We start from the raw sequence: 13250 nt of genomic DNA, 5'->3' as shown, positions 1-13250 counted from the left end.
CTGAAACAACTGGAGCCAAGGTCCAATTAAGCATTAAAAGCTTAATTCTGACCTCTGGTCTGGGAGACTGGCCACAGGCAAATTGAAAGGTCAAGGTGTTAACGGAAATCCATACTGAAATAAATTCGCTCACTCCTGGACACGACAGTTGGGGGTGGATTCTGCCCCTCATTTGGAAAAAATAAAGGAAGACTGGTTCACTAGTTTAAGATACGTCATTAGGATACTAGAAGAATTAAAGGTTTAGAGCTTAAACAGGTAAGAGTGCAGGGGAATTTAGACAAGAAAAAGAGAGAGGAACTCTCTGCAGAAACGAAGGTTGAGGCCTGGAAAATGAAAGGTTTACTCATGAGTCAGTGACCAGATCCCTGTTTTGGGACCAAGAGATCAGATTGGAAAGGTAATAACATTATCTAAAACAGTACAACAAAGGGCATTTTTCAGCATTATTTTATTTGATACAGCAATCCACAGAGACAGGGCAGTTACCATGTTCTCTTTATTAAAGACGGAAAGTAAAACTTAGGAAGGGATGACGAAGTCCCATCCAGATGAGTGGCCAGATGGTCCAGGAATCAGGTCTTCCGACCTCCCCAGGCTATGGGATCCATCAGGCTGCAGGCTGCACAGACATGAATTCTTACTTCACTGACTACCTATTTCTTTAAACCTGCTAAGAAGCACTTTCCTGCTCACACAATCCAATTTCAAGTGCAGTGAGCCCTAGGAAATGGCTGTGAGCCATGTTGACACTTCCTTCCTTTTAAGCCCAGAAAGGCACACTGGTCCCCAGTACCTGGTTCACTCCTTTCCAGTCTTCCCAAGGCCACAGGGACCTAACCTACCTTCTCTCTTCCCTGCTGTCATCACCTCCACCCCCAGCTGGAAGCTATTAAATAGGCTGCAAACTGTCATCTTCTTTTCTAACCTGTTATCTCTGTAAAACCAGCTCCAGGTTAGAGATGCACTGGCCAGGAACAGGATGACCCTTCCTTCCAGGAGTCCTCAAAACAGGTGTAATTACAGAAGACTCTGGGTCTTCTGTAAGGAGGATCTACAAGAGCCACCCCAATTCATTTCAGGTTTTCATGTGAACTTATTTTCAAAAATTTTAAACATAAGCATGGAAAAGTCAGGCTTAGATTATGCATTATAAAGTCATAAGCAACTTATCAAAAAACTACTACAGAAGGAACCTATTCCCCAAAGTAGAACTTCTTCAGGTAATATTAAACTCCTAACATGTAAAGTTTTAAATTCTGTAATTTTCATAATATCTACTTTTAGGATCAGAATATCTTTTAGGATCAGAATTTAACAGTATGTCATAGGAATCTTTTCAGGTAAACCATGAAGACCTACATTACTCTTGTAAATGACAACATGGTATTCAATGATGTGGCTATATCACAATTTAAGTAATAACTTCATTAATGATGAATCTTGCATTATTGCATTAAAAATTATTATGTAAGTTTATTCTAGAAAACAAAAATAATTACTAAGAATCAATCATAACCCTTAGTCATTTAAATTAAAGCACTAATAAATTTAAATTGCTTTTCAGTAACACCACTAAAAAACAGCTGTATAAAAGTAAGTGGGAAATTTTACTTTTTCGGTTACTTAAATTATAGGATGCTATTATTCATTTTATAATTAGAGAAACCAGAGTTCTGAACCAGATCATATGGCAACTGTTCTCGTTAAAAATAACTCTGGGTCAGAGGGAACACTCACATATAAACCAATTTATCCTCTTTTGATACATGCATCTAAATAAGCACACACGAATCAGGAAAAGGAAGAAAAGACTTATTAGAAAGTGATCGGTGAGCACATCTCTGCTCACTGGACAAACTTCACTTACAAGCTTGGACCTTAAACTACTTGATTTTCTGGAACACATCCTTAGGTCTTTTGTAAATGAAAATGCTAGACTAGATAGTCTCCAAGGTCCCATCTTTCATATTAGAATATAATCCTCTCAAGGATATGAGACATGTTGTCTGTTTTTAAAATCTGTTGTCCATACCACAGGAGCTAAAATAACTAGATGATCTAATTGTTCCTTATCAGGTAAAACAGTTTCCAAAGGGAAGAATTCATGCCCCGGGCTGTTCTTGCACACCTGTTAGAAGTGTGGAGTCCCAGACTCTACCTGTACCCAGATCCTTGCTTTCATCACTGGCTGAGTGAATTGGATGAGTTACTTAACCTCTCAGTGCCTTAGTCTCCCTTTATGAAAAATGAAAATAATCACTGCTCCTGTCTCACTGTGAGGATCAAAGAAAGAATTACAGGGGCCCCTGGGTGACTCAGTCGGTTAAGTGGCCGACTTCGGCTCAGGTCATGATCTCGCGGTCTGTGAGTTCGAGTCCCGCGTCGGGCTCTGTGCTGACCACTCAGAGCCTGGAGCCTGTTTCAGATTCTGTGTCTCCCTCTCTCTCTGACCCTCCCCCGTTCATGCTCTGTCTCTCTCTGTCTCAAAAATAAATAAACGTTAAAAAAAAAAATTAAAAAAAAAAAAAAAGAAAGAATTATACGGAAAGTGTTAAGTGCCCAGCATGTGGAAGGAGCTCAGCAAATTTTAATTACTGTTATTGTTATTACTGATACTACATAAGACACTTTTAGATGATTCATGGGTCAACTTTTCATTCTAATATTTATGACTTTATATTAATATATTTTGGAAATATTTTAACATATTTGAAAAATAGCTAGCATAGCTGTCAAATCTATGACTTTATAGATATTAAGGCTTAGAACGAGTCCATGTCTTTAAAAAGTGATTTAAAGCTGATGGAAAGAAAAATAGTAAATAAAAAATAGTATATATAGGTAATACACAAAAGTAAAAATCTTCCCAAATTAAAATCTAGGAAATACTGGAACTATATAATGCCTATTTATATAAATTTTTATACTTGAAAAAGTTACCTCTTTGCTTTAAATGGCCTTGGGTGTGAGATGACACATGCAAAAGGTATTATATAATCAGTAACAACTGGATCAGATGCTAACAGGGAGATTTCAATTATCAAAAGAGCAACTGACCTCTCTCTCCATAAAAACGAAAAGTGCATTTATAAGAGGTAGGAAGAAAGAAAATTAGAAGACAGATCATGCACATGTGGAAAAATGTAATGCTAGTGTGGTGTTAAAAAGTGGATTTTTAAAAGAAAATTCATGGAATTTCTAACAGACTACTAGTCTGACACTGTTCTAACAGTGATTAAGGAGGATTAAGAGACTGTTTACTGTGTGCCTCTGGCTGGTGGAGCACTTCCTTGTTTACAGAGGGAGGGCTCCCAAGGGAGGCTTCCAAGGCTCCAGAAGCAGTTGGTGGTCAGCAAGGGTAAGATCATTCTCATTGCCAATCAGAAAGGGCCTTGGGGGCTTTCTGGTTTCAACCCAGACCTTCAGGCCTCAGCTCTGATTAGGGGCCAGCATTTGAGAAGAGTATACCTATTTTCAGGGAATGAAGCGGGTAATAAAATGGGGGAAGGAAAGCCAGCAGCTTATACAAATGCAGTTCAACCAACACTTTGGGACCAAAGGGTTCTTTCATGACAACAGAAATTTGTACTTTGAAATGTAGATTTCTTTCTTTTCATATTTTGGGGAATAGTCCTTTTTCTTTTCCCTATTTTTTTTAAGCCTTCTTCAGTACTTACTAGAGTTCTTGTTGAAAATGCCAGCCTCTCACTGTGCTCAGGGGAACAAGAAGGAGGAGGGATATGAAGAGACTCCCTGGGGTCAGATCTATCAACATCCACTGTACTGGGTGCTTTAACATCTGCTCTGTTCTTTAACTTTGCAAAACCCAAATGGTCAGAGCCTTTCTGCCCAGGTCAAAAGTCTAAAACAGGAAGAGCTTATATACCTTGGGAATCAAGTTAAGGCAAGCCTTAGGAATCAGAAGGATAAACCCCAAGGCAATTAGAAGCTCCTTCTACCGTGAGGAAAGTGAGGCATCCAGGCTTCAGAAGCAGAGGCTTGCATTTACCCCCAGGGTCAGGATCATACATGTGCTTCCTTAAATCCTGAGGCCCGAGTACTTGCTTGCCTCACTTTAGTCCCTGTCCAGATTCTAGAATTTTCAAATCCTGAAAGGAATTGGAGTTTATATTTTGTTTTAGTAAGGGAGGCCACTCCCTTACAAGAGTCCTGCCTTAATAAATGATGCTTGATTTTATTGAGCTGGTTAAAATTAAGAAAAAAAAAAAAAAAAAGAGGGAGATAAGTAAGAAAAAAGAAAACACTAGATTTCAAAGAAACCAAACCCAATTAAAAAAATGTCTAGGGGAGCCTGGGTGGCTCAGTCAGTTAAGAGTCTGACTTCGGCTTAGGTCATCATATCGCGGTTTGTGGGTTCGGGCCCCATGTCAGGTTCTGTGCTGACAGCTCGGAGCCTGGAGCCTGCTTTGGATTCTGTGTCTCTTTCTCTCTCTGCCCTTCCCCTGCTTGTGCTCTGTCTCTCTATCAAAAATTAATAAACGTAAAAAAAAAAACCTTTAAAAAAAATGTCTGAATAGGAATCTAAAGATTATTTTCCTTTTCTTAATATTCCCCAACAAATAACCCTTTACAAAGCAAAGGCAACTATAATCTGAATTATTTATAGAGGGAATAAACCATTTCTTAAAGTCTTTCTGATTCTTCAGAAAAACTTCCTTTTTGGTTCAACTTTTTATCATCACAAATAAAATAAATGTATTAATTCCCTGACCAATAGGTACCTATTTGCTATAATTCCTACTCTTTTTTTTTTAAGTTTGTTTAATGTTTGTTTGTTTACTTATTTATTTATTTAGAGGGCGTCTCCACATGAGGGAGGGGCAGGTAAAGAGGGGGAGAGAGAGAGAGTTCTGAGCAGACTCCACACAACCAGTGCAGAGCCCAATATGGTTCTTGAACCCACGAACCGTGAGATCGTGTCCTGAGCTGAAATCAAGAGTCACTGAGCCACCCAGGCACCCCTATAATTCTTACTCTTAACTGAGACACTGATGTGTCTCCGACATTTACTCAAGTAAGCTTAAAAGAGAATGGAGCCACACTTTATACCAGTCAAAAGTAAGTGTATGGGTGTTTTGTGATAAAGAATGTTATTAGGCTGGAGCCTAAAGAACTAGATTCAAATCACTGAGTTTTCTTATATATAAATGTAGGAATGGCATTAAATAAGCTCTAAAGTCCTTTATGTAGAAGTCTGTGATCCTATTTTAGGATTAGGTAGCAAGGAATGGGGGCCAAGGACTCCATACAGAGTAAAATTCAGATAGAAATGCTTCATTGAGGTGAGGAGGGGGCAATTCAATTTCTGTTTTCTCTAGTAGCCCTAATTCTTGCTTACTCTTCTTAAAATTCCCAGGCCAAACTGATAAGTATTTATTCCAAGACCAGCTTGAACTGAATAAGAGTAGAAAAACATTACCTCCCAAGATGACATTTCATTCATGCAGTCAATAATTTAGCAAATATTTACCATGCCTCTGCTTTATACAAGGTGCTGTGCAGTGCAGAATGTACAAATGGGCAATCTCTGAACTTTAAAGTTGGTAGGTTGTCCTGCTCAGTAAGGACACACATAAGCAAAAAAATTGGAGAAGTTCCACAGGAAACCTATAAAACCCAGTGGTTGAAGCATAGCTTTCTAGCTTGGAAAGCTGGTTTCCATTTAAAGTTACCTACTCATGGGGCTCCTGGATGGCTCAGTCGATTAAGTGTCTGACTTCGTCTCAGGTCATGATCTCATGGTTCATGGGTTAGAGCCCTTCATGGGGCTCTGTGCTGACAGCTCTGAGCCTGGAGTCTGCTTCAGTTTCTCTCTCTCTCTCTCTCTGTCTCTCTCTCTCTCTCTCTCTCTCTCTCTCTCTCTACCTCAACCCCACTTGCACTTTGTCTCTCAAAAATTAATAAACGTTAAAAAAAATTTTTTTAAAGCTACCTACATAGAAGAGGTTAATTCCCTTCAGTTTCATAATCTATAAAATGGGGATAATAATAGTACTACTTCATAAAGTTGTTGAGAGGATTAAATGAGAAAACAGGCTAAAGCACCTTAAAATAATGCCTGGTACACAGTTAATACCCAGTAAATGTTAGTTGTTATTGTAGTTTTTATTGGAGTTTAGAAGATTAAGTGGTTGATTTGACTCCAGAGAAGGAAGAAAAATTTCATAAGGAAGTCATGTTAGAACTGGGCATTGACAGATGGAAACAGGACAGTAGGAAGGAAAAGGAAGGAGAAAAGAGAGGGACAAAACAAAGAGAAATCCTTGGTGTAGCAAGTAGTTCAATTTGGCTGGAGTGGAAAGTTCCTTAACAGACACAGTGGCTGCAACCCCAATCAAAATAGCACCAGCATTCTTCACAGAGCTATAGAACAAACAATTCTAAAGTTTGTATGGAACCACAAAAGACCCTGAATAGCCAAAGTAATGTTCAAAAAGAAAACCAAAGCTGGATGCATCACAATCCCAGACTTTAGCCTGTATTATAGAGCTGTAATCACCAAGACACTATTGTATTGGCACAAAAACAGACACATAGGCCAATGGAATAGAACTAAAAACCCAGAAGTGGGCCCACAAATATACGGCCAACTAATCTTTGACAAAGCAGGAAAGAGTATCCAATGGAAAAAAAAAAAAAAAAGTCTCTTAGCAAATGGTGCTAGGAGAACTGGACAGCAACATGCAGAAGAATGAACCTGGACCACTTTCTTATACCATACACAAAAATAAATTCAAAATGGATTAAAGACCTAAATGTGAGACAGGAAACCATCAAAATCCTAGATGAGAAAACAGACGGCAACCTCTTTGGCTGCAGCAACTTCTTACTTGACATGTCTCCCAAAGCAAGGGAATAAAAGCAAAAATGAACTATTGGGACCTCATCAAGATAAAAAGCTTTTGCACCACAAAGGAAACAATCAACAAAACTAAAAGGCAACTGACGGACTGGGAGAAGATATTTACAAATGACATATCAGATAAAGGGCTAGCATCAAAAATCTATACAGAACTTACCAACCTCAACAACTGAAAAACAAATAATCCAGTGAAGAAATGGGCAGAAGACATGAATACACATTTTTCCAACGAAGACATCCAGATGGCAAACAGACACATGAAAAGATGCTCAACATTGCTCATCATCAGAGAAATACAAATCAAAACCACACTGAGATCCCACCTCACACTGGTCAGAGTGACTAAAATTAACAACTCAGGAAACAACAGGGGAACCTCTTGCACTGTTGGTGGGAATGCAAACTGGTGCTGCCACTCTGGAAAACAGTGTGGGGGTTCCTCAAAAAATTAAAAATACAATTACCCTACGACCCAGCAACTGCACTACTAGGAATTTATCCAAAGGATACAGAAGTGTTGATTTGTAGGGGCATATGCACCCCAATGTTTATACCAACACTATCAACAATAACCAAATCATGGAAAGGGCCCAATGTCCATCAACTGATAAATGGATTAAGAAGATGTGGTATATGCATACAACGGAATACTATCAACAATGAAAAAAAGAATGAAATCTTGCCATTTTCAACAATGTGGATGGAACTCCAAGGTATTATGCTACGTGAAATAGGTCAGTCAGAGAAAGACAGATATCACATGATTTTACTCATATGTGGAATTTGAGAAATTTAACAGATGATCATAAGGGAAGGGTAGAAAAAATAAGATAAAAACAGAGAGGGAGGCAAACCATTAAGAGACTCTTAAATACAAAGAACAATCTGAGGGTTTATGGGGGAGGGGGTATGGAGGGGTGGGAAAAATGGGTGACGGGCATTAAGGAGGGCACTTGTTGGGATGAGCACTGGTTGTTATATGGAGGTGATAAATCACTGGAATCCATTCCTGAAGCCAGGACTACACTATATGTTAACTAACTTGAGAGTACATTAAAAAAAAAAAAAAAAAAAAAGGAGCTATACAAAGCAATAAAATAAATTAAAAAATAGAAACAGTGACATGATATGCAGTTCAGAACACCACTGTAGAACTTAATATAAATCACTTAATTTTTTTCTATTAATTTCCCTTCATCCCCACTTATGGCCTAGAAATTAACAGTAGTAAAAATTAGATGAAGTGTTATTATTAATATAGATAATGTAGTCAGCATTACATATATGTAATCCTATTCGGGTAGGATTACATCCTATATGGGTACATAAACCAAAGTATCTAAATCCAAAAACCTTATGTATTTTCCCTGAGCCTTTCTGGAAGCAATCTGTCAAGTTTGAAAAAGCACTAATAATTCTTAAGACTAAGAATCAGAAAACACATTCCATGCCAGGTAAAAGTCACTTAACCCTCTGGGCCTCAATCTTCTCTTAATAAAAAATGTATATACTACTATTACTTCAGGATGGATGGATAGAAGAAATGCTAGAATGGTGGTAAGGCTATTGTAGGAAGGGAAAAAACTTGCCAACCTCCTTGGGTAGACATAAAACACAAAGGCCACAACTGATGTAAAAGCATTTTACATACCTGATAAATCTTATATAAAACACAAGGAATTTTTCCTGCATACCACATACAGAAAGGCAGGAACTCTGGACCAGAAGGTGGTGGTAAATGATTATATATATATATTATATATTATATACATATCTATGTAGAATACATAATATATATAATATATAATATATATATTACATATATATAAATGAAAGTTTTGGGGTTAGATTGACTTAGATCTGAATATGTATATTATATAAATATACTATACGTATGATATATATATAAATATATATATAATATATATAATATATATTAAATATATATGTGTATATATATTATATATATTATATATATAATATATATATATGTTTTGGAGTCAGATTGACTTAGATCTGAATCCTGTCAGGGCCTGTCATACAAGTTCTGTGACCTGAAAGCAAAACAGCCTGAACTACTGTGCTTCTTTCCTGCTATTGCTGAGATTTTACCAAATACACAATGTCAGTCCTATAATGGTTTTTTTCCCTCACTGCTTCAGCCTCTTACAAGCACCTACAGGATCTAATGACTTACATTTCAGAAATTCTTGTCAGTTTCACCTTATTATTTTAACCCTTACGCCTCCTTTTAGGGCCATTCTGATTTTTTCACTTTTTTTTTTTTTAAGTTGTCTGAGATTTCCCCCCACCATCACCATTTTTTTAAAGGCAGTTAAGCCTAAAATTAATTAATCATAATTTTACCTCTTCCATCAAGCCCCTCTTGACCCTCCTAAACATAATCTATTAGACTTGTTTATGTGTCCTGCTCTTTGTAAGTGCTCAACAAATGCTTCTAAAGTTAATAATATTGACAAGTTCACAGTTTAATTGGCAAGTATCAGAAACATCCAAATGCGGTTAGCCAAATCTAGGCCCAATAAAAACTAAATTTTATTATATATTTTCAGGACATTTTTAATAATAGTGGTATTTTTAATGTGTTGAGTAATATATTTAATTGTGTTGGGTAAACTACCTTTTTCTACATTTATCTGCAGGTAATGTATTATTTAATTCTCATTGCGTCCTTGTAAAATTGGTTTGGCAAGTATGATTTTCTAATTCACATGTGGTAAAACTGACCAGCAGTTATCTCTATGGTGCTGTGGAGCCCCATGAGAACTCAAACCTTCCACTTGTAAATCCAGTGCACCAACTGGGAAATTCTGCAAACAGACTGCAAAAATGAAAAACTAAAGAAACTTACTTTTTGCAAACAATATGGAAATGAATAACAATGGAAACATCTGCCAAGAACTCATATGTAATAAACATAACCATCAATCGGCAAGATATGTTTAAAATGTAGGCTCCATTAAATATTTTTTTAATGGACGGATAGTATGGAAGGCATAAAATATTTCCATTGTATTCCTGCTATCCAATTTCAACTTGAATTAATTCCCCATAGAACCTATACTCAAATAGGATTATAAAAGGGATTTCACTATTTGGAGAAAAAAGACAAGAAAGCTGTGTCACAGAATGTGCAATGTGATACTTATCTCATGTACTATGCCTTAAAGCTACAAATGGGAGTGAACCCCCTTTGCCTCCTACCCCATCCACACTGAGCCCAAGGGGGCTTCTGATTAACACTTGTCCAAAGCCCACGTTATCTACTTTTTTTTTTTTTAATTTACTCTTATTTCAGATATATGTCAAATACGCATTGCTAACAAAATCTGTTGGCTTTTGTGACCCCTGGGTCGTGATAATAAGGATTATCGCCTGCTAATAATACCTTAGTTTGTTTTGCAGGTCAATGAGGCAAAGTGGAAGTTACCTCTTGGGAGTAACTTATCTTTGATCAGTGCTACCAGTAATTTCAGGATCACTAGCACAACCGTGAGAAACAGACGATTATAAAAGTGTCCAAAGGGTAACTCCGGCTTGGCCAACCCGACCTCAAGCCCTGGTGCCAGACAGGAAGGACAGAGACTGGGGGCGTTCAGTCCCCAGTGTGCAAAGTAACCGACAGCTTGCCCATCCCACAGCTCGGCGCCGGATGGGATGGAGGCCGGGCAGGCAGGCTTGCTGTGGCCCGGGGGAGGTTGAGTGCATAACGGGTTGAAGCAGTGACCTTGACAACCCCTCCGCCGCCCCGGGAGGCTCGGGGTGGACGCAGGGTTAGGGTAGCGGCGCGACAGCCTCCTGTGGCCCGGGGAGTCTCAGGGCGGACGCAGCGCGGGGCAGTGGCGGTATCCCACCCCCACCCCCCCACCCCCGAGGCTCAGCCTCGCGGGGGTCTCCCGGCTCTCCCGGGCACCTCCAGCTGCGGGACGGCGGGGCATCTCGGGCGGGTCTCGGGCGGGGGATCGGGGCTCCCGGGACAGCAGTTGGGGGTCCCTCCTCCGCGGCCGGGCGGGAGGTGGGCCCTACCTCCTCGGTGGCCGTGGGGCAGTAGGAGATAAGCACGAGCGTGGTGAGCAGGTTGATGGCCAGGCCCAGGAGGGTGATGGAGTTGGGAGCCATCCACAGCGGGATCCACTGGAGCAGCCAGGTCCAGTAAACCTGCAGCGGCGGCTCGAGCAGCGAGACGCCCGCCGCGCTGTAGCGGTGCTCCTCCAGCCGCCGCAGCTGCGCCGCGCTCAGCGGCTCCGCCAGCGCCTTCAGCCAGCGCGGCGCCGGCCTGGCTCCGGCGCCCGCCGCCATGGCCGCCTGCGGGCCCTGCCGCTTCGAGGGAGCGCGGCCCGTGCCCGGCGCCAGGGCGGGGAGAGGTGAAGGGAGGGGCTTGCGGACCGGGGCCTGTGGCTGCCGGGTGGGACTCTCCAGTCGGGCTCGCTCGACCGAGGTCGAGGTCAGGCGGGGCCGCCTCAGGTCCCGGGGGCCCCCGCCCCCAGAGCGGCCCGGCCGCTCTTGCGACCGCGGGGGTGGAGTAAGGGCGGGGCCTCCGGGGAGAGGACCTGGGGGAGGGGTTGGGGAGAGTCCGGCGAGGTGTCAGGGAGGGTTGGACCGGCTCTCGCTGGCCACCAGGTCACCACTAGGGTCCCGCCAACAGTAACTTTCTGGTTGGCGTGCAAGGGCCCTGACTTCCCCAAGGGGCTGATGCACCTGCCTCTAAAGTTCGATTCTTCTCCAAGGATGTCTGGTCGGGCTCCCGTGAGGAAAAACTCCTCGCTAGCTGGGCAGTTAGAGGCTGGTTCCTCTAACCTGTGGTCTTGTGCACAACTCTTTTCTCCTGGTGTGGGTGTGCCCTGGCCTTTGGCTAACTACTGAAGGACGTCGCTGCGTGTGGAGTCTGGCGGGAGGGGAGGGCGGTTGGTTGTGTGAGAACATGATTTTGCACATCTTGGGTCACCGGCCTCATGGCCCCATCTGTCTGTCCAAAAAGAGGTCCTTCTTGATAAACGCACCACAAAAACAATTCTTCCAACCCAAAGAACAGGGGCCCTTTAGCTCTATAGAACTCTCGCTGTGGGTTCAAAGACCAAGATATTGAAAGGAAAAATCAGGACTTGAAAAGGCTTGCTAACAAGGGGACTGAATGGTTGAAACCCAAATGCCCTTTTTTCAGAGCATCCAGTACCAGTAATTGGGCATTTTTTTTTAATTTTTTTTTCAACGTTTTTATTTATTTTTGGGACAGAGAGACACAGAGCATGAACGGGGGAGGGGCAGAGAGAGAGGGAGACACAGAATCGGAAACAGGCTCCAGGCTCTGAGCCATCAGCCCAGAGCCTGACGCGGGGCTCGAACTCACGGACCGCGAGATCGTGACCTGGCTGAAGTCGGACGCTTAACCGACTGCGCCACCCAGGCGCCCCTAATTGGGCATTTTTACACGCAGCCTTCTCTGGCGATAGAGGACAGGGATCCAGGCAGCGTCCTCTCACTATACAGTGGACTGAGCACACTTGCCACACAATGGTAGTTCACCAGCCCCTTACCTCACAATGCACCTCTTTACACAGGGGACATCCTGCCATAAACATTGCACAGCCTGAGATAAGCCTCCCTCTTGCCTTTTTTTACTTCCTGGTTCTGATCTTTATGCAATTTTCTAAGGCATAGAACAAGCTCAGAGACTGCTTTCAAGACAGTGTGTTAAGAAACATGTATCAGCAGATGCAGTTTGTCCCGCAGGATTCACATTATGACACCTCGGAGAGGAGTCAGCAAACTACTAACAGCGCACCACCTGTTTTAGTACAGCCCACGGGCTAAGTATGGTATTTACATTTTTAAATGGCTGAAAAAAATCAAAGGAATTTTTTTGATGCAAAATTATATGAAATTCAAACTTCAGTGTCACAAATAAGGCCACGTTTATGCCTCACATATTGTTTAAACTACTTTCTCACTCAAAAGCTGAGTTCTGTGGTTGTGACAGACACCACACGGGCCTGCAAACCCTGGAATATTTACAGTCTGGTCCCTCACAGAAAAAAGTTTGGTGACCCCTGCCTTAGGTGTCTATAGACCAAACCATTCATTGGGTATATACCTCCTAATCTTTCATGTGAAGAAAAAAGTGCTGAAAAATGCAGGAAAGGAATTAGAATGACAGAGATCCATTTTTAACTATGCTGGTTTTATGTACAGTAAACTTGGAGACATCTGTTTTTTTAATTTATCAATGCCATGAAAAATCCAGGGAGAAATCCTTTTTCACATCAATAAATTTAACTATATTACAGATAATTTCTAGTGCACATCAAAACATCAAAGGAGAATGAAAAGACACAAGCCATAAACC

General features: G+C 41.3%; 1 protein-coding gene across 3 annotated transcripts in view; it reads right to left on the bottom strand.

The window, feature by feature from the left end:
* The window catches only part of CHPT1 (choline phosphotransferase 1), a 35062-nt gene extending 23654 nt beyond the window's left edge, over nt 1-11408 (bottom strand). The window contains exon 1 of one of the 3 annotated variants that reach the window (XR_003970526.1): nt 10934-11406. Coding sequence is in view for 2 of the 3 variants with exons in the window: in XM_030323504.1 (XP_030179364.1) it covers nt 10934-11206 (273 nt within the window). In the remaining variant the exon portion in view is untranslated. Of the gene's footprint in view, nt 1-10933 lie in introns of all 3 variants that reach the window. The other 2 variants (XM_030323504.1, XM_030323503.1) reach the window with 2 other exon arrangements.
* Between the last annotated feature and the right edge of the window lie 1842 nt (nt 11409-13250).

The sequence above is a fragment of the Lynx canadensis genome, chromosome B4 (assembly GCF_007474595.2).
Source record: "Lynx canadensis isolate LIC74 chromosome B4, mLynCan4.pri.v2, whole genome shotgun sequence".
Classification (NCBI taxonomy): domain Eukaryota; kingdom Metazoa; phylum Chordata; class Mammalia; order Carnivora; family Felidae; genus Lynx; species Lynx canadensis.
This window is presented reverse-complemented; position numbering and strand designations above follow the sequence as displayed.